The 26,172-nt window shown below is 40.7% G+C and overlaps 1 protein-coding gene across 3 annotated transcripts; it reads left to right on the forward strand.

Moving 5' to 3' along the window:
* The first annotated feature begins 3,397 nt into the window (after positions 1 to 3,397).
* On the forward strand, positions 3,398 to 25,101 carry PCF11 (PCF11 cleavage and polyadenylation factor subunit). Of its 3 annotated transcripts, XM_017819659.1 has the most exons (17): positions 3,398 to 3,642; positions 8,316 to 8,441; positions 10,705 to 10,893; positions 11,267 to 11,458; positions 12,621 to 13,729; positions 13,991 to 14,180; positions 14,256 to 14,889; positions 14,977 to 15,576; positions 15,658 to 16,454; positions 17,813 to 17,900; positions 18,581 to 18,700; positions 19,232 to 19,340; positions 20,518 to 20,701; positions 21,117 to 21,272; positions 22,686 to 22,778; positions 23,339 to 23,374; positions 23,965 to 25,101. In XM_017819659.1, exons 1-17 carry the CDS (start codon positions 3,454 to 3,456, stop codon positions 24,172 to 24,174), a joined length of 5,022 nt encoding a protein of 1,673 aa, XP_017675148.1. In that variant the 5' UTR covers positions 3,398 to 3,453; the 3' UTR covers positions 24,175 to 25,101. The 3 variants fall into 3 exon arrangements, with proteins under 3 accessions (XP_017675148.1, XP_017675146.1, XP_017675147.1); XM_017819657.1 differs by having other exon boundaries at positions 14,977 to 16,454; XM_017819658.1 differs by having other exon boundaries at positions 14,977 to 16,454; positions 19,235 to 19,340.
* Positions 25,102 to 26,172: the final 1,071 nt, after the last annotated feature.

The raw sequence follows: 26,172 nt of genomic DNA on the forward strand, positions 1-26,172 counted from the left end.
AAAAGTTTTGCTGATTTAGCAATACCAGGACTGGAACAACATTCACCAATCAATACAGCTATGCTGGCTGTCAAAAATCCACAGGTGTAGTTTCAATGGCAAAACATCCTTTGCAGTTCTGGTATAAGCAATAGACAGTTAGAAAAGCAATTTAAATTGGACCATGCCTCTAGGAGGGTTTACCAGGTCTTCTACTGTAACTATATTGGCAAACTTTCTAGTTAAGGCTGTTCTACAAATCAGTTACTGAAGTGTGTGAGGCTGATGACAGTGGAGCTGCTTTGAAGGCTTGACGAGAGTATAAAGCTTTCCACCCCTTGGGAGGCCCACCGAGAAACACTGTCTACTTCCTTAAGAGAATCTTGGCTGGAGAACAAAGGACTTCAGCTCACATACAGAGGGGTAATTTACATCTCATTAAACCAATATTTAAAAATCTACATTGTGTTTGTTTCTTTAGTGTCTGTGTTTTCCTTTTCCTAACATGACAAAAAAGATGCATTTTCAATTAGGTTTTTTTTTTTTATTTTTCCAGAATGAAAAGCAGCAAGAACATTTCTGGGTGCCTAGAGATCCTTTTCTTTTTCTATCCTTCCTTAGCTATAAAGCAGCTTAAAGTAATTTTATGAAAGTTCCCAAGAAAAATAATCTCAAGCATAAACAGAAGTATGAGTATTTTCAACTACAGATGTTTTGGAACGTAATAAAATCTTGGAAGGCATCTTTCCTTGATATATTTTGTTATATAGTACTATAATTTCATGACTATTCAGCAAAACATCTTTAATTACCAATTGCTGATGATACTCAAGTCATGTGGGCTATACGTGGGTCTAGTCTGGAGGTTTTTTAGTGGGCTTTATACCAGCAAAACCCATAGCTGCATCTATTAAAAAAAAACCAACCCACAAACCAAAACCCAAATATCCAAACTTTATCTGACAGCTACGTCAGAAGCAATGGGACTGCTGTAAGAAGCTGTAAGAAGCAATGGGACACAGCTGTACCAGAAGCATTTCTAAGTGATGCTTTCAGCAAAGCTCTTCTTTTGCTAGGAGGTGGTTTCAAGAACACATGTATGAGGCATGCTTACGCAGGCATAGATAAACTCACACTCTGCACACATTGCTGGTACAACACAAGTCCTGTAATAATAAACAACTTTTCATTAGAGTGCCCAAGGATAGACTCAATGGGCATTTCTGTACAACTCCTAATGAGTTGTTTCAAAAATTGCTTAGAGCACAGAGCATTCCCACAACTCATCAGCATGGAGACCTCACGGGCAACTTCTTGCTAACAACCTGTAGACCTTGCTGAGGTACCACTGGCTTCACATGAAGAGGAGTAAAGACAAACTAATAATACACTAAAACAACTAGATCTGCTCAGGGACACTGGGTGTACTCAGCCTCAGGAAGACTGTGTTCTGGAGGGTAGCAAACTGTTTTGCATCACATCAGTCCTTTCCTGATCAGTAAACAGCAAATCTGATTTTGAGGGTGGCCTTGGACCACATGACATCTTCATCAAGGCAGTTTTGCTTATATTGTTGGGTTTGCTCCTGTAATTAGTACAAACAAGCATTCTAACTTACAAACACAGTGGTTTGAGGAGGAGAAACATTTCCCCACCCCCACGTTTTTCCCCTAGGAGCAGAACAGTATGTACTGGTTTTGCTAAATAAACTGGATGTACATTATGGCTTGATTCCTAGTACATAATTAATATTATTAATGGACAGGGGGTCTTCAAATAGCTGGTAATATTTATGCTGAGAAGAGGCCTTGCAGTTCCAGCTTTGGTCAGCCAGACACAAAAACTTTAGTTTTATTTTCTTATCTTGTGGTGACACACTGTAAAGGTGCTGTGTTCAAAGTACAGTGTTTCAAGGCTTACAGGAACAAACATGAATATGCAATTCAACAGGCAAATAAAAGCTGTTTTTGCATTTCGTGTCCCCGCCTTCCCTGTTTCTCAGAAAGGGGATACAAACATGAAGACAGAAACTAAAATATATTTGCAGCTGGATAAAATGACAAACAGCAGCTTTTACCAGAAGCTGGTCAGGTTTTCGGTTTTGCTATCTTTCCACTATATTTGCACAATATATATGTATATCCACATATATATGTAATTTACACTTTAACATAATCTCATCATGTGTTTTTTCAGTGTATTTTAATGAAGCATTCACCCACTGCCTGCTTTCAAATGCTGACAGTTCCCCACAGTCACTAAGGAATGTGCAATGGGGGGAAGAAGGAATGGCTATACCTGAAAACGCTTTGCAAGCAAGTTCACTTAAAAGAGATACCTCTGGGCAAATCTCATGACTAAGGAAAGGCAAGTTTTGTTACTTTTCTCTCTAGTTCTCCCCTATTAGTAGCTCACTCCTGTGGCTCCTGGCTCTGTTTAGACCTCGAAACACTGGTGCGAGGGGGGACTACTTATAAGGTGGAAGACAGAAAGGGCATCAGAAAAACAGGGAGGGCCGGGACGCTTGCTGAGGCGGACAGATTACAGAAACAGAATAGTTCGGGTTGGAAAAGACCTCCGGAGATCATCTAGTCCAACACCTCTGCCAAGGCAGGGTCACCTAGAGCAGGTGACACAGAAAGTGTCCAGGTGGGTTTGGAATGTCTCCAGAGAGGGAGACTCCACGACCTCCATGGGCAGCCCAATGCTCTACCACCCTCAAAGTGAAAAAGTTCCTCCTCATGTTGAGGTGAAACTCTTTGTGTTTTAGTTCACAGTCACTACTCCTAGTCCTGTCACTTCTCATCCAGTAAACAAAACCTACTGCCCCTGGAAGCGGCCGCTTCAGCGAGGAGAGCGTTATGGAGGCTGAGCCATCGGCGGGCGGGGCCGTGCTGGCCAGGGAGGCGGGACTGCGCTGGGAGCACCAAGCAGCGCTGAGGGCGGCACGGGAAGGCGGGAGGAAGAGGCAGGGCGGGACGGGAGCGGCGGGGCCGAGACACGCCGCCAATGGCGAGTCGGGACGCGGGTGCAAGAGCGGGACCTGAGCGCAGGAGCCCGTCAGTGGGGAGGAAGGGCGGTGCCAGCCAATCGGAGACCGCTGTGCTGACGGGCGAGCCAATGGCGAGCCGCGCAGGCGGGGCGCTAGCCAATCAGGGCGCGACCGGCGAACAAAAGGGGCCCTCCAAGGCCCTGGCCCCTCTCCCGAGCACAATTTCACATGACGCAACGGCTGCGGGAAGCGGTTCGCGAGCCGTGCCCGCCGCCGCCATTTTGTGAGCGCCGAGACTGAGCCGGCGGCGGCCGGAGGAGCGGCGGCACCAGCAGCGCAGCCAGCGGGAGTCGCGGCGCGGAGGATGCGGTAGAGGAGCCCAGCGGCGGCAGCGGCGGGGGGGCGGCATCGGCATCGCTCGGCGGCGGGGAATCGCGGGGAGGGGGCTGTCGGTCGGTGGGTCGGGTCCTGGTCCGAGCAGCATGTCGGCCCCGGAGAGCAGCGCTGGCAGCAGCGAGGCCCGGGAGGACGCGTGCCGCGACTACCAGTCGTCGCTGGAGGACCTGACGTTCAACAGCAAGCCGCACATCAACATGCTGACCATCCTGGCCGAGGAGAACGTGCCCTTCGCCAAGGACATCGTCTCCCTGATCGAGGCGCAAATCGCCAAGGTTTTTATATTCCACCGACTACTACTCCTACCTATACTGCTGGGGGGACCGGCCGGGGCAGCGGGATAGGGCGGCCTAGGGGAGGTCAGCGGCAGAGGGGGGCGAGGAGGACAGGGGGACACAGCGGAGCCAGGGGTGGGCAAGAGGGCCCGAGGGCCGGGAGATGGAGCGAGAGAGAAAGGGAGAAGCTCGGTCGGAGGCCGGCGAGGGGGTGGGTATGGCTGGGCTGGGGCGGCAAGGGGGGCTCAAAAGGTAGTGCCGGGGAGGGTGCTGGTAGTGAGGGGGCGAGTAGGGAGAGGATTTGGACAGAGCTGGAGGGTGTCGGGGGCTCCGATGGGTCCAGGAGGCAGGGGTCGCCGTGGGGGGAGCAGGCGGAAGAGGGAAGCCTCTCCCAGCTGGGATCAGGGTGTACGGGGCGAGGCGGCGGGGAGCGGGGAGGGCTCCTTATTCCATCGCTAAACTTAAAGCTGCTGCTTCTACTGCCCCATTGCATAGGGAGCAGGGGACTCGAGGGAGGGGAGCAGCCCCCACACCACCCTTTGGGATTAGGGAAGGGTTTGGGACTCATCCTAGGAGAAGCTGCGAGATGAGGGGAGCGTGGCTCGCGGTGCGAGCCCCGTGTAAATAGCAGGCACAACATGGCGGCCCAGCAGTGACTGGGCAGCTGCACCTCCGCGCCCTTGGAGCTGGGTTTTCCCCCTATATGGAGTCAGGATTCGGTGTCCGAATCTGGTGTCTAAACCCTTGGATTTAGGCGATTTGGACAGTAGGTGAATGTTGCAATTATAGAGAGGGCCTGAGTCGGGAGGTCTCGTGGAGGGTTGGGTTTTTCTTGGGGGGTAGTTTAAAGGGAAATAATATTAAGTTTATAGAACGCAAATTGTCCGTTTCTGAAGGGTTGAATATAGTGACCTTTAAGTATCAGTTAAGGCCATTTACCCAGTGCGGTCCCTGTGAGAGATTAATTGGGGGGTGGGGGGCATCCTTATCGTATAGAAAAGTTTGTGGGCCATCTTCTCCGGATAGAGAAGTGGTGGTGGGGTTGTTTTGCTCTGACTGATTAGAGAAAATTCTGGGGGCTTGGGATAATCTCTTTGGCTTTCAGATGATATGTGCCCCGAGTAACGCTAGTGTTGTGTGCATATTTAATATATTTTGGCTAGAAAAGTTTATTGGTTGAGGATGGGGAAGAAGAAATTGTCCCTGACTGTAGAAACTGCAGCAGCCTGTAGGATCCTAACATGGCGTCTGAAAGGCACATGATATAAAAAGGGAAAGAGGAGGCTCCCTCTGAGCCCAGCCCAGGCAGTTGCTGACATCAGTCAGCCACTACACATGGATAGGGGTTTACAGCACCTTTCTAATGAGCATTTTGTAAGAAAAGGGTTCTTCTTTCAATCCCCCATGGTGCCAGTCACCCCTCCCTCGTTGTTTCCCTTGCTCCCTCTGATCTCAGGTGTTAAAAGGCTTTTTTCCTTTGGCTTTAAATCGTGGTTTATAATGGTGAGAATTGTACTACCTAATGATGGGGGAGGGAAGGATCTCCTAAGTTACTTAATCTATCTTTCTGTCAATGCAGGATGTCTTTTTAGTATGCCACAGACCTCTTCCAGTCTAGTTTTAAATGCTGCCAGTGGCTGAGTTTTGCCATTCCTTGGGGAGGTGACCTCATAATCTAATAGCTCTCACCATTATATCTCCTAAAGGGCAGTGGATGTGTATAAAATGATTTGTGGTGAATAACAATGCTGTCATTTTTTTTTTTTTAATTTCTGGGTGATTTAGAACCTGCCCTGAAGTGTGGGGTTTTTTTAAAAGATGTCTTAAAACCTGTATCAATGGTTAGTTTTGCCTAGTTACTGTTTGTGACTGTAGCTTATTCAAGGCAAGTTTTTAGTTGTTTCTGGGAAAGTGATCTCCTTTACTAAGCCACTTTTTAAAAAGTGTTGCCTGGAGACAGTTTGTTTAGTGTAAAACTTGAGTGGTCTGCTTTACAATTAAATAAATGGTTCTGAAATGTGTGACTGGTATTATAAAATTTGTAAATAAAAAGTGTGAAATATGTATTTGTCTTTTTATTTACCACTGTATAGTGCAGAATTTGTTTCCAAGACCCATTTTGTATACAAAGTTGTTTTTTTTTTAAACAAATTTTTGCACAAGCTTGTGACTTGGGGTTCAATTGCCAGATATTATTTTAAACTTGAAATCTTTTAGGAAACTAATAAAAAAGAGCCACACATTTCCAACAATAGCTTTCCTACGTTATTTGAAGGGACAGTGGGAGTTTTATAATGAAGTCTTTAATATTATGCTGATGAGCTCAGAGTTAGTGTTCTTCTGTGTTCTGGTGATTATGCGGCACCTCCCTGCCTTTTGATTAGTGTCCTGTGGGATCTGTCTTGTTAGAGGGTATTGCATAGACCTCCTGAAAACAAAATGCTTTCCAGTCTGGGATTCCCTTTTGTAGCTGTTGAAATACATGCTAGATACCTTGACATAATAAACATTTCCAGAAGAGAAGACTTAAATATTCCAACCATATTTAAGTCACAGTTCTTATGATGTTGACGCCTGAATAGCTTACATTTGAAGCAGGGGACACTGCTAAGCTTTTAAATCTGCGCCATAGTTCGAAGTAGGCTTCCTTAGTAGATTATGGTGCTTCCGTGTATAATTGCTTTTAACTGTCTGAAGTAGGATGAAAGGGGCAGTTAAACTTTTTTATAGTGCTTTTGCTACTAATGGTTCCCCAGCATCTCAAACTTGAAGCTTAGCTGAGTACTATGAGCTACTCCCATACATGGGTGAAATGGAAGAATATAAAATACCGTGTGAGTAGCCATCAGGCATAGGTACTTCTGAAACAGCTCTTTGTGTCTCTAACATAGCTGACTAAAAGTCAGAAATGGTTCGCTGTCATTTTTTCATAAAGGAAGGCATTCGGAACTGGAGTAGTGTTTTTAATGTGCCATTGTGCAGACTACTTCAAAGAAGAAACCAGTATTCCACAGACATTTTAAATAGCTCCAGACCCACAGTCTTTGATTTCTGAGACTAGAGCGATTCCTTTTTTCTAACACTTGCATATTAGGTTGTTTACAGATCAGTATTATGTCATAATGTAAGATTGGCTTTCAATGTGCTGCACTTAGTTTTACCTAACTTTGCTGATTTTTCTGTTGTTATATGTATGAAAGGCACCACCTGCCTCTTTCTACCTTTTTTCAATCTGCTCAAAGGCAGTGTGTCCCCTCTGTCCCCCAATTAACAAGGAGTTCTGCCCTCTTCAATAATAAGTTTCAGGTTATGGTAAATTAATACACCTGTAAGAGTGAGGAAACACTGTGATTTGCCCACGTAAGATCTTGTTGAGTGGGTACCCTTCTGTGAACCACCTCGAAAGGGAAGGAATTAAATCTAAAATAGTGCTCTTCTACACAATTGTCTGGACAATGGGGCTGCAGAGTAAGGTGTTGTTAATTAACCTAGTAGCCTATCCTGTTTAAAATGAGCAGTATGTGAAGCTGTTCTGGTTTTATCCTTACTGGATGGTGAATGGGACTTAGAGTATTACAAGTGGATGCTCTTCTAAGGGGATCATGGTCAACACACAGAGCTTGTGTTGTCGTCCATGTTGTCCTCTTCAGCAAACCTGCGTACTTACTGATGTTTTCTGGAACTTTGCTGTGCCTTCTGCATTGTGAAAGCCACTGGTAGGCATTGAAATCACTTTATTGGTCCAGTAGTGCTTTCTGTACATTAGAAGTGGCTGTAGCAGTCCAGGTCACCACACTTCTATCGCACAAACTTGCTTTGAGTTTTGAAAAAGGATTTAAAAAAACCCCAACCAAACCCCAGCAACAAAAAGTGAGCCTCCTCTTGTAACAGAGATGTGTCCAGAGTTTGAAGACTCCCGTCTGTGGAAATGGTGATTGCAGTTCCAGAGCTAGTGTGTGCACTTACCTGGTCGACTACATGATTGAGTTTTTCCTGGATTTTGAACTCTGTTCTGACTGCATCTTTGCATGCATTCTGGAAATCTGAACCGTCACCACCTGCAAGTGCCGAGAGAGAATGGGACTCCTTGCTCTGTCCATTTGGATTACCGTGAAATAGTTGCAACCTATTCTGCCTGTAGCTTAAGAAAAGGCTGTGATGCTCTACATATACTCTACAGCTACAAAAGTTCACTAATTTGGGCTATTTGCCGGAAGTCTAATTTGTGTTCTTTGAAATCCAGAAAAACACATCCAGGAGGTTTTAATTATAAACAATTTTTTAGAAGTTCCTTGAAGTGCTAACGGTGGTTTCCTGCTTAGTTACTTTCTCAAGTGGAAGGTTACACTCGGTACAGTAGTGGCAATACTTGGGGGCTGCTTTTTTCCTCTATTTTTTTTCCTTTTTCCAAGGCTTTGTCATGCAAACAAAATAACCTAAGGTGTTCCTTTTTTTTTTTTTGTAATTGACCCACTGCATTATACTTTGAACTGAGTGTCCCTTTTTCAGATTAAATTTTTGTATAAACAAAAAATCCCACCAAATCCCTTGGTGTTTATAGTGGCAACCAGAGAGAGAGGTGTGTATTTCTGGGATTGGTAATCCCTTTATTTGAAAAGGTTAAAATATGTTTTTGTTGTACTAAACTTCTCAGTTTCTTCTTATTACTCCAGGCTCCTGCGTCAGAGAAGCTCCCCGTTATGTACCTAATGGATTCCATTGTCAAGAATGTGGGAAGAGAGTATCTCACTGCATTTACTAAAAACCTAGTTGCAACATTTATTTGTGTATTTGAAAAGGTATATACATTTTCAGAAAAGTACTGTATTCTAAGCAAAGCTTGTTCCTGGTAAAATAAATACATGCTTTCAGGTTTGGGTTTTCTTGGGTGGTAAACTAAATTTGATTGGTTTTTATAAATCTCAGTACTGTATACTATGAATGCTTCTTTTTGCTGTCAAGCATGTAAATTACACGTTAGCTGAAAGATGCAAAGTATTACTTAATTTGGTTTATAAACATCTGTAATTTTCCTATCCAGGCAAGATTTTACTAGCAGTATTTTGGTTATCGATTGCTTACCTGGATGGACTTTTTGTAATGTATAGACCAATTAATTATGAATTGTTGGTTTATTTTTAAGATAGTTAATAGTCTTTATGCCAGGAATAGACTGAGAATCAGTTTGTTGTGGATTTCTCAAAGCTTCTCTCTCCTATAGTTAGATTTGTCTGATTTACATAATTCACATTGTGGAGGATGAGTGCTTAAACTGAAGTAGTACTGACACCTGGTTCTTATTCATCTGAAAAAAATGCTGGGAGTGTGGGGGGGAAAGGGTCTTAGAATGCATGACTATATTATATTATAAATAGGTGTTTTAATTTCATTCAACACTGAAAGCTGCTGCCATATCTTTTAATTTTGGCTCTTAATCTTTAAACCCAGTGAAGTAATTGTGCATATTCCTCTGTGAGAAACTCAAATCAAAGTCCAAATTTTGAAAGGCTGGACTTGAATGGGTTTAGTTGGATCAGAAAAGAAGGGTTGACTTCTGTGGTTTCTTGTATGTTATAAGAAAGTGGCACCTCATATGAGTGAGATGAATGGAGCTTTTGCATATTTATCGTTACATATCAGCAAGGATCTGAGATCCCAGTATGCTTTATATATGATTTTCAGATATAAAGTGCATGATAAAGTAAGGAATAGATCGTTGTCATGACTGTAGAAGACATATAAACTCCTTTGTTTAGAGTAGATAGGTAGATTTACTTGTTTTTTCAGTTATATTGTAAATGCTCTTATCCTGAGTTGCGTTTAATGTTGCAGCTGAGTGACGCCCTGGATCATAACTAATCTTCAGAGTTTTATATGTTAACACTCTATTAAGCTAACTAGAGCTATTTAATGTGTACTAAATGAGTGTATAAAGTGGCAGTCTTTTTTAATAGCTTAGTTGTTCGTGTTAAAAGGTGTAAGTAGAATTCCAGCACAGATATTTTTAGAAATTTCGTTTTATCAGTAAATGGTCACTAAGGTATCTTTAGACACTTGATGAGGTCAGAAACTTTGTGCTCAGTCATTTCTACACCTTTTTGCAGTGAACTTCGTACTCTTACTGAAAACTGTATACAGGCATACCAATTGCTAAGTATTAATTATTTTTATTGAAGTTCCTGCTCTTCCCCAGAAGAATCTCCAAACTTTCCAGACTATTCTACGTCTTGCTGTAACATCTTAAGAATAAAACTTCAGCAAAAATCACCTACATAGGCAATACTTAAATGATTGAATTGGGATTCTGACATTAGGACAGCTGCATGTATTTTGTCCTCTAATGTTTTTCATTTATTGTTTATTGAACTACTTAAGTTATGAGATTAACTAAATTTTGCTTTACTGTAAATTTGTCAATTAGCTGTCATGAGATAATCCAAACCTAGTTTGTGAAGAGATAAAATGGGCCTCTGGTCCTACAAGTATGCTTCGTCTGTGACTCACGGATGGGTCTAATTTTGCAGTCGAACAGAAATAATAATTGACTTCATTTTAGCTAATACCCCTTTTATTGCATTTATTAAAAAAAATCCTTCAGTGACTAAACAGCTGAGTAAAACACCTTTTCTCTTCAGAGTTTGTTTTCTCTTGATTTGTTTGTCATTGTCATACTCCATTCAGCACAAACACTTGAATAATGTAATGTCTCAAAAGGCTATTGCCTTTCAGTATTTTTGTTACTGTATTTTTTTTCCACAGAAATTGGGCCAGTAAAATGAGAATTTTGCTAATGGAAAAGAAAATTCTCAGAGAATGGTAATACAGTAAAACCTTCAAATGGCCTTGAAACAACAATTCCACATTTGAGCGTCTGTTACCGATCCCATTGGTAGAGATGTATGATCTGCACTGATTATAAATTCTGTGTAGCAAGTTCAATATGTTAAAATGGCAAACTGTTGATAGAAATAGGAAATTAATGAAATCTTAAGTTCTACAGAAAAGTTAAAGAAATTGTTCTATATTAACTTAACAAGCCATAGAATTGTTTTATTGTTTTAGGTGGATGAAAATACTAGGAAAAGTTTATTTAAATTACGCTCCACATGGGATGATATTTTTCCTTTGAAGAAACTATATGCACTTGATGTCAGAGTCAACTCATTAGATCCTGCCTGGCCAATTAAACCTCTACCCCCAAATGTGAATACTTCTAGCATCCATGTGAATCCTAAGTTTTTAAATAAATCGGTAAGTTTTTCTGCCTGCGGTAAGAACAGATGGTAATACATGTGGTTTTCATTGTTTGTATACTGCTTTTTGACAGTTTAGTATATTAAGAATTAAGTGTCTGGCCTTTGTAGACAGGTAAGAGAAATTTATGAATTCAGAATATTTGAAGGGTTTATTTTTTGTATTTCAAAATTGTATTCTAGGTTTTGGAACATTGATGAATTTATGTTAAATGATGTACACCTGTCACAGCAGGCAAATTGTCATGGGGCAAAAAAACGCGAATTATAACTGCTATACAAACTAAGTCCCAGATCATAACACTGAAAGAAGATGGGTTTAGTTGATTCCATCAGGGTTTTAAATGTAACTTTTTAAATTCTGTTTTTAGCCAGAGGAATCTACTGCACCTACCTCTGCTGTCACTTCTGGTGCCTCTACTCCTCCAGCTGTTCCTGAAATACAAAAGAATTTGACACAGGAGCAACTGATCAGGCAGCAATTGCTTGCAAAGCAAAAGCAGTTGTTAGAACTTCAGCAAAAAAAACTAGAGCTGGAGCTGGAACAGACTAAAGCACAGTTGGTGAGTAGGATAGTTGAAACTTTCATAGTTGGGTCTCAGTTTCTTTTTGACAGTACTTGGCTGTACCGTTAAGTACAGCATATTGTTTTTTCCTCATATTAGGCAAGTGTGGTTGTTTTGGGACTACTAAGAGCAATGCAGGGGAATCTGGGGTTCCTGAACTGTTCTTGTTTCCTAAAACCCTTAAAAATTACAGGTTAAAAAAAAAGTGAAATTCCTCTTGTTTTGTTTTTAACTTCTCTTTAAAATGATGACTGTGGTCCTCATCTTCCACCTCTTCTTGTGTCTCACAGCAAGCCTGGCTTTCTCAAATATATTTATTCTTAAAGAACAAGAGAGCCTGTTGTAAATAAAGTCAGTTCCCTCACTAGGTCAAAGTTGGTTTGATGGTGCCATATAGAGACAGTGGTTAAAGCTGTATTGTTTTACATTCTTAGTTGAAAGTCTTGCTATGTTGGCAGTTGACAATACCAAAATAAAGCATGTTTGAAGTGTAGAAGTCTGAAAATAGGGATACTTGGCAGCTGAGTTGCCTAGAGCATGTGGTTTATATAGAAAAGCCAATGCTGTAATTAGAATATGTGCCTAAGTTACATATTTTGCAATATTGATTTTGTAGTACTGATCTTGCATTATATTTGAATTTGGTCTTTTGTAATGATACTGCATTATTTTAATGCTTTAATGCTTTCTCTTTGGCGCAATATCTTCACTCATGACCAGTGACAGGACTCAAGGAAATGGCATGAAGCTAACTTAGGGGAGTTTTAAGTTAGATATCGGGAACAGGTTTTTCACCAAAGGGTGCCTGAGCACTGGAACAGGCTCCACAGGGAAGTGGTCACAGCACCAAGCCTGTCTGAGTTTGAGAAGCGTTTGGACAACACTGAGGCACGTGGTGTGATTCTTGGGGTTTCCTTTGCAGGGCCAGGAGTTGGATCCTGATGAGACCCTTTCAACTCAGCATATTCTATGACTGTGATTTAATGTAGAATAATAATGACCCATTAATTAGCAGTTAATGGGTCATTTTCAGTTAAATGGCTGGATCTCATAACTTTCAAGACATTGCTATTGCAGTTTTGTATTTGAGGCAGAATATGAGCACCTCTGGGTAGGAGTTGTGGCATGCATATTAATGATGGATTTTTTCCAATTTCAGGCTGTATCTCTTAGTGTTCAGCAGGGATCATCTACTATAGCTTCAGTTCCAGCACCTTCCAAGCAACATATGTCTCCCACACCTCATATGACAGTTAAACCGCCTCATCAGACTACTGTGCAACCTGAAAAAAACAAACCATCCCCAAGTCCTCCACTTCATGATATCAAAATAGTAAACAGGGATCCTCGACTTAATAGGATGGGTCAACATTCTTCACATACTAAAGATCAATCTCATAGGAAAGAATTTTCACCGAATGTGACCAGCCAGTCTGATACCAAGGCAAACAAAACAACACAGGGTGAAAAACAGAACTCTACAAAGTCAGAAAAATTGAGAGGAAGTGAAAAAACACAGAAGAAAGAACTTGACCAGTCTAAAGCAAAATCTAAGTCACCATCCCCTTTGAAAAATAAGCTACCTGATACTAAAGACAGTAAAAGCCAGGAATGTGAAAGCAGTAAAGTGTCTGACATTAGTAAGCGGGATCCAAGACTGAAAAGACATCTTCAAGATAAGTCGGAGGGCAAAGAGGAGGAGGTCAAAGAAAAGAGGAGAAGTACAGAGAAAAAGGAAAAAGAGGAGCATAAAATATGTGAACATAGACCAGTGGGGAGCAGAAATAAAGTGATTAACGGTGCAGTTCAGAAACAAGACATAACTACAGAGGAGTCAGAAAAACAGGGTGGAAAACAGGGAAGATCAAGTAGTAGAAAACGGTCACGATCACGCTCCCCTAAGGCACGGTCACCATCTACACATTCTCCAAAAAGAAGAGAGAGGAGATCACCTAAAAGAAGACTTAGGAGTTTATCTCCTACTTCATCAACTCCTAAAATTGGCAAGATACGTCAGATAGGCACTAAGCAGTCTCACGTTGAAGAAGGCGCACAAGCAGCAAGAGATGAAAGAAGTTCTAATAAGAGAAATGTTAAACAAGAGGTGCGAGATCCAAGGAGAGTGAAGAAAGCCCAAGAGGAAAGACCCCAAGAAACAGCCACACAGCATTCTACAAAAGCTTCTCCAGATCCAAAGGAGAATGCAGAAAACTGGCAAGGATCCAAATCAGGCAAGAGGTGGAAATCTGGTTGGGAAGAAAATAAAAAGTAAGTTACTGTCTTTTAAACAACTTCTGTGTGAAGTCGGTGGAAATTCTCCCGTTGGCTTCAGTATAGTTGGCTTTGGGAGGCAGTGTTCAGATTGTTAAAATTGATAAGTTTAACTTGTTTCTGCTAGTGAAATCTGGAAATGATGCATACTTAGATTCTGAGGCCATAGTGATGTTTTGCCATGATCAGTTCTAGTAGGAATGTAACAATTATGTTCTGAATAAAGACATAATCTGTATTTTGCATTCTTTCTTTCAGCTCACAGCAGAATGATGAACACCAAGCACTTGGTAAATCCCCTCACCAAAGACACAGGGAAAACTGGCCTGCTGGTAAAGGAATTTTATCACCCCGAGCCCCAAAGCAGCAGCACCGTTTAAGTGTGGATGCCAATTTACAGATTCCAAAAGAATTGACATCTGCAAGCAAGAGAGAATTACTTAAGAAGGTACGTAGAAGTATCCCAAGTATGGTTTTCTTTTCTTCTCTTTTTGGAAGTCTAAACTTTAACTTTATGTTACAGGCCAATGACCGCTTAACATCTGGTGAAATAACACAAGATGAGTTCCTTGTGGTAGCTCATCAGATTCGACAGCTGTTCCAATATCAGGAAGGAAAGCACAGGTGTAATGTCTGGGATAGCCCTACAGAGGAAAAATGTGGTTTGAAAAAGAAACCTCTTCTATCAGATGCAGAATTAACATATTATGAACATAAAGCTAAACTAAAAAGGACACAAGTTCAGCATTCACTGTCAAGGCTTGATTTGTTGGATCCTGAAGATATTTTGGATTATCATGTACCTGATGCATTGCTTTCTGGAATAGAATGTGAGCAAGCAAAAGCCAAGCGTGGAGTACAGTTTGACAGAAAAGAACCATTTGCAGAACGATCAAGGAGACACTCTCCTGTAAGTGGCACTACGAGGCCTTTTGCTGATAACCTGTCACCACTTGAGAGTCGACGAAGACTTGAAGAACAACGTGCTACTAAAGGAGCAAGAGGTTCCGATCCTTATGACAGCTGGGCAGAATCAGATGAATTTAGAGATGCTCTCAGGCAACAGGGGAAAGGCACAACAGAGTTCCAGAAAATTGATGGGGATGCACTCTGCAGGTTTGATAATCGTGAAGAAAGACAGCTTCTTGGGCAAGCTGGTATGTGATTTTGCTTTATTTTATATTTGTTAAGTAATTGGCAACATTTTAGTGCTTGGCTATCTGACTTGTTCTGGGTTATTTTAGGTGTTCGAGAGGAACCAAGATCACCATTCAGTGAACGTTTCAAAAGAGCTAGGTATGAAGATCCAGAGAAAGCACCATTTCCGGACAGTCCAGGATCTAGGTTTGGAGGTATTGAAGCAAAGCAGAGGATAAGTGCACTAATGGAAGACAGACCTCTGTTTGATGGCTCACCTAGACCAGCTGCTGCAAGGGTTGGAGTAGATGGACAAGGAAGTCCTTTTGTTGATGGTCCTGCTGCTGGTTCAAGTTCCAGAATTGATGGGCCACCTGGACAGGCTGCTATGAGATTTGAGGGGCCTTTGGTGGGGGCAGGTGCATCTCAGTTTGATGGACCACTGGCAGGAGCAGGAGGAGCTGGAGCCCTAAGATTTGATGGGCCACCAGGGCAGCTGGCAGGGGCCCTGAGGTTTGAAGGACCCCCAGGACAGGTTGGTGGAGGAGGTCCACTGAGGTTTGAGGGACCTCTTGGGCCTTTGCGGTTCGAGGGGCCTACAGGGCAGCCTGTAGGTGGTCCTAGATTTGAAGGATCTGGAGTTGGTCTGAGGTTTGAGGGTCCCCGTGGTCAGCCTTCAGGTGGTCTCAGGTTTGAGGGACCTCATGGTCAACCTATGGGGCCTCGGGGTCAGCCAGGGGGTGCTCTCAGGTTTGAGGGACCCCATGGTCAGCCCTTGGGGCCTCATGGTCAACCAGGGGGTGGCCTCAGGTTTGATGGGCCACATTTGCAGCCACTGGGGCCCCATGGACAACCTGGAGGTGGCCTCAGATTTGAGGGTCCACATGGTCAGCCTATGGGGCCACATGGACCATCAGGTGGTGGGCTCAGATTTGAGGGCCCACATGGGCCATCAGGTGGTGGGCTGAGATTGGAAGGACCACATGGTCAGCCGGGTCTAGGTCCTAGGTTGATTGATGGACCGGTACACCAGGGAGCTGGTGGACTTCGATTTGATGGTCCTCTGGGTCGGGCCGGTCCGAGATTTGATGGCTGTCATGCAGCTGGATTTGATGGTCAGCCTGGACAGCTGTCTCTCCTACAAAGATTTGATGGAATTCATGGACAGCCTGGTCCAAGACTGGGACCTGGTCAACAGGCACAAGCAAGATTTGAAACAGCCATACCTCAAAGATTTGATGGACCTCACCAGCCAGCCTCTAGATTTGACTTGCCCCTTGGCCTTCAAGGTGCACGTTTTGAAAATGTAGCCAACCATCCTGCCTCAAGACTAGAAATGTCACCATATGGACAAGGCGGTCCATTTGTTGAACATCCTGGCCAGGGCTACAATGGACCAACTCATGGAATGCAGTTCCAGAGACCTGATATATTTGATGGTTCACCTGGACCAAATTTCAATGGGCCAGCTGGCCCAGGAGCACAGAACTTCCCACTGAGAGCAGCTGGACATTACTTTGATGAAAAAGGTCTTCAAGGTCCTCAATATGGAAATTTCAATAATATGCCAATGGGAAGTAATCAGGTAAGAATTAATTGCATTAAATAATTTGCTTGCAGAAGTACTTTTGTGTAGACAATTAGCAGTTTTTCTTCCTGTAAAAATTGGTTATTTTTCTGAAGAGCTGGCAGGCGGGAAGCCATTATCAAGGTAAAAAAGTCATTAGATAATTTAAGAAGGACATGCATTGCTATGTTTTAAGAATATTTTTTTAAGAACTAAACAAAATAATGGATGTTTGCAATCACTTCGTAGTTCAGAATATGACAGTGAAATTATCATATTTCATTTTGACATGAAAACAAAAACAGGTAATTGGAAACCTTTGGTGTTTTCATTAGACTTCAATAAAAGTGAATTCTATATAAAGCATGAAAGATAATGTTAGTGAATATACATGATTAATTTTTCTAAAAGGTGTGAAATCAGAATGGATCAAAATAATTCTGTTGTCTTTTTGCAGCTGTTAGTACTGTTGACAAGCCAGTTTATTAAATAAATACCTGTAATTTGGGAGAATTGAGAGAGATAAAGCCATTGTTGAACATTTTTGTTCAACTTCATTGTTATCTTTTAAAATTATCTCAGTACCAGCTTGCTTCATCAGTTCAGTTGTCTTTGCTGTTGCCTGTTGGAAGTGCTCTCTTCAAGAGGGGAAAATGATACTTTACATTGGTGAACAGGATGTAATTTCTTTCAGTAGTGTAGAGATTCTAAAGAGCATTTTTTCATTTGGGGGATAAAAATTAAACATGAAGAGTTAATTGATTGTACAAAAGCAGGTAATGTTCTGCAGAACTCTTAATGGGGTAAAATTCTAAACAGTTCATAAGTGGAGAAAACAGACGATTAGGAAAAAAAACCCCGAACGTTTTTATTACAAGTGTGTTATAAAAACTTTTTCTATCTAAAGTGTATTGTAGCTCATTTGCTGAAAAATCTTGCTTTCAAGATGTGTGTTTTTAGTGGATGCTGGTTCAGTTCTTAGATGAGAATTAATCATGGCATATGTTATTAGACATTTACTGGTTCCTTGAATTTCTTTGAGTTTTGGTGAAAAGGAGCAATTTATAAGGAAATGCCATTTTTTGAAAATGTGATTGAAGGCTCAGTAAGTAGAAGAAAAGGTGTGTGTGGGGGATTTGCAGTGTTAGGCAAAATGAGGAGGGGTTCTGAAATTTTCCTAGTGCAAAATGAAAATGTGGGAAATATTATGTAGTAGTTTGTGGACCTTTCAATACCAAACTGACACAGTTCACTCCTGAAGGAGTTTAATATATGTAAAATTATTGAGAAACATGTAGAAGTTAATAATAAAATGTAAAAAGTAAGGTTATAATTGCATTATTGTACAAAGAATACTTACATGTTTCCTTTCACAGGTTTCTCTCATGTCTGCTCAACCAGGACCTTATGGCCAAGGTCAGCAGTATTTGCCAAATCCTGGAAGTTTTGTCCAGAATCCTGCAGGTGTGTAACTATAATTCCTTATATTTCTTTTGGATTGTTCTGTTTGGTGGTGTCCTGCTGTGCTAGGTCTGTGCGGGCTAAGAAAAGCCTCCTCTTGGTGGCTGTAGGTGTGATTTCTGTAGCACCTTCATCTCTTAAGGGACTTCTCTCAAACATCGAAGGCTTTTGTTTGTTTTCATTAACCATGTGGTTTTGCTATATAGTTCTGCTGGAAAACCCCCCCACATTTTTGGTCTGTTTTTCTGGAAGGCACCAGTCTGTGTAGGTCTGGCTGCATTTGCCAGGGTGTGCAAACATTACCAGTGTATGTGTGGTTAGTAATGAAAAGCTTCTAAAACGTCATAAATGGTTAAACTAGGTGATGAAGTAGATTGATTTTGGTGAAATATTTAAGCATAAAATGAGGACAATATTGCATTTTAATAAACACTGGCCAGTAGATATCTGTGTATGGATAACCAGCTTAGACAGCACTTCAGAACAGATTATAAAGGAAGCTGTTGCAAGGGAAAAAATTAGCCAAATGCTACACATAAAGGAAAGGGAGTTGATAAACAATTTAAAAAAAATGAAAAAAATTATGGCAACAGGAGAATTGTGTTGTGAAATAGCCTGATGAAAGTGAAGTCAATTTCTGATGCTAACCTTTTGCCTCCTTGAACGTTGGTGTTTTTCCCCAGGAGCCCTTCCACATTCATATCCCGATAACCATCTGGGACAGGTCGATGTCAATGAATTGTTTGCTAAACTGCTGAAAACAGGGATCCTCAAATTATCAAAAACTGATTCCACTTCAGCACGTATGTAGATTCATTATGTTCTAACTATTCAGTTTATCCAACTCAAGTGTAAATATGAGTATACAAAATTATATTGTGAACTCCTGTGGGTTTTTTTAAGCTGAACTTTATTTTTGGGAAGGAATTTAATACATGTGATGGAGTAAATATGTAGTATCTTGTTTAATTTGTACACTTCAGCTATATAGGCCAGTCAGTTTTGTCTTTGGTGCTGTGCCTTAGTAACTTGTTCTTGATTATAATCAGGTTCTTTTTAGCTTCTGAAATATTTCCGTGTCTCTGAAGACTGAATTTCAGTGCCAAAGACTGAGGTGGAATATTATTTTCCTAAATTGAAACTCTGACTTGATTTCTTCTATGCTTTTTTAAAATAATGTTAGAAGATGACTGACTTAGCTGTTGCACACCTGTGCTTTAACATAGTCAGATTGTATTTATTAGTATTTGAATAAAAATAACTTTCTGGAGCACATCATTTTTTTCTAATGATGTACAGAAGTTTTGATAAAATAATATCTTTATGCTTTCTAGAAGCGAATGAAACATCAGCCCAGCCAACTGCTGAAGAAGAAGATGATGATCAGAATGAAGATCAAAACGTTCCAGACCTCACTAACTTCATAGTTGAAGAACTTAGACAGTACGTATAGTAGAATCAGTTAACAGTAAGAATAACAACATGGCAGTATCTAGATAGTTAATCCAAGACAGTTGAAAGCTTTTAAAAGATTATCTGTTACTTTGTGATTAAGCGGACCTGCATTGTTTGATGTCAGCCTTGTAGAATTTTAAAAAAGGAAAAAGAGGGAAAATTAACATGGGAAAACTTACCTTTACATAAAGGTGCATGTTGTTACTTCAGGTTATATGTATTGAAGCCCATATCTTGGGCTGCATCTAAAGATGTGTAACAAGGAGGTCAGGGGAGGGGATTCTAATCTTCTGCTCTACTCTGGTGAGAGCCCACATGGAGTGCTGCATCCAGCTCTGGGGTCCCTGGATAAGGACATGGACCTATTGTGAGCAAGCCCAGAGGAAGGCCACCAAGATGATAAGAGCGCTGGAGCACCTTTGCTATGAAGACAGGCTGAGAGAGTTGGGGTTGTTCAGCCTGGAGAAAAGAAGGCTCTGGGAAGACCTTATTGCAGCCTTCCAGTACCTAAAGGGGGCTACAAGAAAAGCTGGAGAGGGACTTTTCAAAAGGGCGTGTAGTGATAGGACAAGGGGGAATGGCCTTAAGCTGAAGGAGAACAGATTTACAGTAGATATTAGGAAGAAATTCTTTACTGAGAGGGTGGTGAGATCGTGGAATAGATTGCCCAGAGAAGCAGTGGCTTCTTCATCCCTGGAAGTGCTTAAGGCTGTGTTGGTTGGGGCCCTGAGCAGTCTGGTCTAGTGGAAGGTGTACATGCCCATATGGCAGCGGGAGCTTGGAGTTAGATGATCTTTTAGGTCCCTTCCAACCCAAACCATTCTATGATTCTAATTTTGCCACTTTTGTGGTAGCTTGTAAAGCCGAACCAAATGCAGGCATTACTATTTATGCACCATTAGCTTAGAAAAGCTAGTAGGCATGAAACACAACGCTAACATGTTTTCCTTGAATCGTTAATAAGAGCCCATTTTTTGTTTTTTGAATGTTTAAGTTGATGGTGCTATGAAATTCAGGAAGAATGTAGACATATTGCGTACTTTAACCTTGCAGTAGATTCGTGCTTTCTCCTTACTGTTGTAGACGAAGCAACTTACTGAGAAACTTCTTACTTTTCTCTTTTTAAAGAAATGTTAAGACCCTTTTTTATCTCTTTTTTTTGTAGGCGTTATGATAGCGTTATAAATCGACTGTACACTGGAATTCAGTGTTACTCATGTGGAATGAGATTCACTACGTCACAGACAGATGTTTATGCAGATCATTTGGATTGGCATTATCGCCAGAATAGGACAGAAAAAGATGTTAGCAGAAAAATTACACACAGGAGATGGTACTACAGTTTAACAGTAAGTAATGCAGTATTCCTGTTGATAAATTACAGGCTGCAATGTTTTACTTTGTCTGTGGTGTAGGGTTGCAGCTGAAATGTACATCATCGCAGGAGCTGGCCTATGGTAAACAATCATGTCTTAGATACTTCAAGTAGTCCGCAAATGCCTGTCAGAATACAAAAGGCAGTTTTATGATGAACAATGAACAGTTTGAAGCTGTTTAGCGCACTGTTTTCCTTCCACTGAGAACGGAATGGAATTCAAAGGGTAGTGGATTTTTTGGAAAAAGCTTTTTTCAAGTGTAGCATTGTCAGAAAGCGTGCACTGTGCTAATGCCGCATGTTTAGGAGCATTTCAGTTTTAATGAAATAAGATTGATTAAATATGATACTTCAAGATGTCTGAGTGTGAATGAAAACTTTTTCCTTAGGACTGGATTGAATTTGAAGAAATAGCAGATTTAGAGGAGCGTGCTAAAAGCCAGTTCTTTGAAAAAGCTCATGAAGAGGTTGTGTTGAAGACACAAGAAGCTGCAAAAGAGAAGGAGTTTCAGAGTGTCCCTGCTGGACCAGCTGGAGCGGTCGAGGTAAGTTTCAGCTTGCCTTTATCAGTTCTGATACCAAGAGTCATCTGGTTCTTCAAAGGGATGTTCTGCATTTGTACTGTATGTAGACTGAAATCTTGTTCTTGGGCTTTTGTGCAGCCGCTCCATAGGTCATGTATTTGTGTATGTAATGGTTGCTTCCATGGGCAGATAGTATTACAAATCACCTGTAGTTAAAAATAAATCTACACCCATTGGCCTCTGGTGGGGGCCTCTGGTGGTCTAGTGGTTAGGGTGCTGCACTCTCACCGCTGCGACCCGGGTTCGATTCCCAGCCCCCCGGGCAGATGGAGCTCGTCAGCCTTGTAAGGCAATCCATCTAAGAGAAGGTCACTCTAAACAAACCTACGTCCTGAGGACCTCACTGCCACTGTCCAAGCTTGCTTGGCCCCGGCAGATGAACCTCAGGATTAAAGGGTGGGCTCAGTTCAGCGCACGCTGTGTCTCACCTAAAAAATCCACTGCGCAGGCTCGAAGGGTTAATGACCTTTCCCAAATCTTTGCTCACGAAGACTGGCCATTATTATTACACCCATTGGCATTCTGTGGTTTTGGCAAAACTGAAACAGGTAAAGCGTGTTAATTTGCTGAATGTTTCCATGGTAAGAATAAGTAGAGCAAGTGATTTTTCCTTTGATGGTCCTTCATCATTCAAATAATTACTGGATTTACTGGGGTTTTGATACTTTTACACAGAAGTTCCTTCTTTGGTAGAAGATGGGCATTAGGAGAAAGAAATAACACAATAATAAAGTAACCAGTAGAGCTTTTTGGCTCTATTTTGGTAGATGAATTGGTGTACTAATCAAATACAAATGCTGTTAAAATTGCAATTCAGTTTTACATGCTGAGTCTCTAAGAAACTAGCTTTCAAGCCATGAAGGCCTTTGTTTTAATTTTAAAAGGTATGTTTTGTGCTTTGTTCTCCAAGTTGATTATTTTTCAAGAAGTACTGAAAATGTTAGTACTTCATCTAAAAGTTCTGCCTTTTTTGACCTGAGTTGCAGGTTAAGGGGAAGAGAGAAGATAATGCCGTAAATAAAATGAATTAAATCTCTGTAGTGTATTGTCTTACATGACAATAACACAGCATTAGATTGTTACAAAGTGCTTTGCAGACTTCTGGCTAAAAGGGCAAAGCTTACCTTTCTCAAGTGACAAGAGTATTCAGGGCCAGATGGTGATCGTTCCTCTGTCTGCAAAACGTACTCAATTTTTAATTAAGGTTTTCTCAAGTGATCTTTAAAGTGTGGAGGAAAGATTATGTTCTGATCTTAATGTATTTATCTTAATTTAAAAAGAGCCTTATTTGACTCTTACTAGGTTCTTGAAGTTCACATGTTCGGTAAATTGCAATAACTTCATTTTATCTCTGCTACTCCAATAATTTTTCAGAGCTGTGAAATTTGCCAAGAACAATTTGAACAGTATTGGGATGAGGAAGAGGAAGAGTGGCACCTGAAGAATGCTATCAGAGTAGATGAAAAGGTAATCTGATCTTATTTACATATGATACTAATTTATAGTAAAAAAATCCAAAGAAATACAGGTAAAAAAGAAAGACGGGTCAAGTTCTCTTTTTCTTCTGAAGGATTCCCATCATAGTTTTCCTGGCTTTGAAGTACATAAATATCTCAGCCTTCAGAAGTGCCTGAAGTCCTGGTATGGGCTCACTAGTCCTGGTATTGTTGGTATGGGCTCACTAGCCTTCCTTTATCCTGCAGAGCTAAAGGAAAAATGGATGTCTTTATGTATGGTTATAGGTATTGTTTCAGTTATTTCTGTATGCAGCTGTACACAAATAATTCTCAATACTCACCAGGCTTCTTTAATTCACAGCACTTACCAGGCAGTATGATAACTTTTCCTAAATAAACATCACAAAATCTTTTCCCAGGTATATTTAACATCATACTTGGCCTGCTCAGACCATAGTTTTTTAGATGAATTGTGTATTAATGTGTAATTGACAGTGTTCTATTCATTACCACTGGTACTGCTATAATTTATTTTTATGTATTTAAAGATATAACTTTTTTTTTTTTCAGATTTACCATCCATCTTGTTATGAAGATTATCAAAATGTAAGTGAATCCTTCTTCATACTTTCTGAAGCATTTTGCTTTGAGTTTGTTTGCTTGATCTCTGACTTTGCAGGGAGCACAGGTGTTCAGTGTACTGCCCATTTCTCTTGCCTAAGACTTGGAGGCCTTGGGTGTGGCAAGTTTATAATACAGAATTAGCTAAGATGCATTTTTGCTTGTGAGGTACCATGACAGCTTGTGTGCCACAAAGCAAAGCCATGGTTTGATGGATTTATTGTTGAGTAACATGCATAATCTTAGGAATTTGTAAAAATCAAGTAGCTGGGTGTTGGTGTGTGTGATGTTTTTAATGCTTTGGGAATTACAGTTGCCCTGAGGGCACATAGAAGGGAACAGTTCATGGTAACGTCTTAAGCATTTCATCACTGCGTGGTGGTAACTTTTCAAAGGAATTGGAAAAAAAGCAATGCTATTCAAAATATAAATTTGCTTTTTTAGGAACTCAGTAAGGCAGAAGTTTGGCTTTTGAGTGCCTGTCCATCAACATGTTTGCATTTTGAAAAAGGGCAAAAGGGATGAAAAGCTAAAAATTGTCATTTTAATGTGCTAATGCTACTTTAACTTTGCAGACATCATCATTCGATTGCACACCATCTCCCAGCAAGACTCCTTCAGAAAATCCACTAAATATAATGTTGAACATTGTTAAACAAGAAACAGAAGAGTCCTGTGACTCACCTAAAATCAAAGAAGAACCTGATGACACGCCTCCCGTCTGTGCAGAAGAGAGCACACCCACATCTACAGATATAAAAACAGAACCTGAGGAATCTGTTTAAATAAACTGAGGTATGATTTTTTTTTTTAACAGAAGAGCTGCTGTATTAATTCTGGAAGACAAATACTTTTTATATGAATAAAAATGTCCAACTGAGGCAGGGCCTTAGGTACTGTTTGGTTAATAAATACATTTTTGTATTTGAAATTTCTTACTGCCTGCACAGTTTCAGGTGTCATTGTGTGAAAGTTCTGTAGATGTGTGAAAATTTAATGGTATATGTAAAAATGTAAAATTTTCATTTGTTGAAATGTAAATTATAAATAAAAGATATTTTTGCTATATATGGAGTGTGATGTTTATGCACACCATCAAATAAAGAGTGTGTTTCTGTACTTTTTTCAGTTTAAAATTAATTAAAATGAATTTTTGCTTAATATTCAAAAAAACGAAAGCAAGTCTCTTCCTTCAGTTATCTGATTAGGTGGGTTACCAAGGGAAGGAGTTTCTCAGACAGAGAAGCCTGGATTTCTTGTCTTTTTAAACTTATTTGAAAAAACTTACATATCCAGATGTTTAAAAAAACAATTACAATGTCATCAAAACAATAATAATAATAATAATAATAATAATTTAAAAAAGTCACAGAAAGACAGTTCTGGGTAGAAAGGGACACTTTAATAAACCAACTGGAGTGCTTGATTGTGGTGAACACAAGTGCCAACAAAAAAAAATTAACAAACCAGGATGCCTGGTAGTTAAGACATTTTTAATGATTTTTTTTTCCATTAGTCAAACACATAAATTTAAGAAAGCTGAACACTTTTCTTTACGTTACAGGGGGGAATGAATGTAAGAATGCTCATTTGAAACATGGTTAACGTTTTCTTTTTTGTTGCTTATTATGACTGGACTTAGATGGTAAACCAGATATCCTGAGATGTTAATATTTCTTAAATGTTATAAATAAAATTAAGCACAGATTTGAGTGTGAGTCTCTTTCTTTCAATAATGGGTCCATTGGCTGGTACATTTGTGGGATTGGAAATAATCGTAGTTGTGTGTTTTAGGACAGTATGTATTTGTTCCATTCACTCTGCTATGTATAGTGCATATTTTTAAAGCTGCTGGGAGCAAGGCAGAAGTACTAAAAGTAAGAGAGCAGTGTCACAAGTCCTACTGTATTACTCAATTCCTAGTGTGTTACTCTTGCAGTAGGGTTACTTTGGAGTCAGAAATAACCAGCAGTGTAAGTGATGTTATTCGCTGCAAAAACTTCTTCCCGTGTTCACACCCAGGCTTCAAGCAGTTTTTAAGATGTAAATAATACTTTGACTCTTGTATTAAGGTTGTAGTTGTAGTGAGTGTGCCCTGTTCTAGATACCAGCCTTAAAAGTGCTATTCAGTTAGAGATAGTCCAGAGGAACAAAAGTACATGATAGATCAGGGTTATGTCAGTCCTTAGGGTGGTGTGTCTGGCTGCTGGCTGTGCTGTGGGAAAGTTATTCAGTGTTGTTGGAAGTTCTTCCTGGAGCAGGGTTGTAGCCTGGCCCACTGGCCAAAATGATGCTTTATGTCCTGTAATACTGTAAACTTCTCAATCACACCAATTGAAGTTTGGAGGAGACTGAGCAAAGACGTGATGTCTTTAACTATGTACAAGGCTGTTAGAAAAAGGGAAAAATTATTCTGTCTACTAGAGAGTAAACAAAAAGAGACCTATACGTTCCAGCAAGAGGCTTTATGACTCTAATGATGAGGATAATTAGGCTCTAAATGTACCTCCCTTGGTCCATGTAGTTATCACTGCACACCTGTAAATCTGACTGGGCTCATATTGCCTCCAAGCAGAACTCTGGAAATGCAGGGTCCTTTCTGTCTCATCAAAGGAACCCAGCTTCCTTCTGGGCACCTTCTGGTTTTGGCTAAGGAAACTGAGGAGCAGGCGTGTCATTGGGAAAAAAGTAAAGGGGATTAAAGATACAACTTGACTGGAGACTGATCGTGCAGCGGTGTAATAGATTAGTAGTAGTAAAGTAATTTACTCATCAAATTAGAA

This window comes from Lepidothrix coronata, unplaced genomic scaffold (genome assembly GCF_001604755.1).
Source record: "Lepidothrix coronata isolate B3197 unplaced genomic scaffold, Lepidothrix_coronata-1.0 Scaffold76, whole genome shotgun sequence".
In the NCBI taxonomy this organism is placed as follows: domain Eukaryota; kingdom Metazoa; phylum Chordata; class Aves; order Passeriformes; family Pipridae; genus Lepidothrix; species Lepidothrix coronata.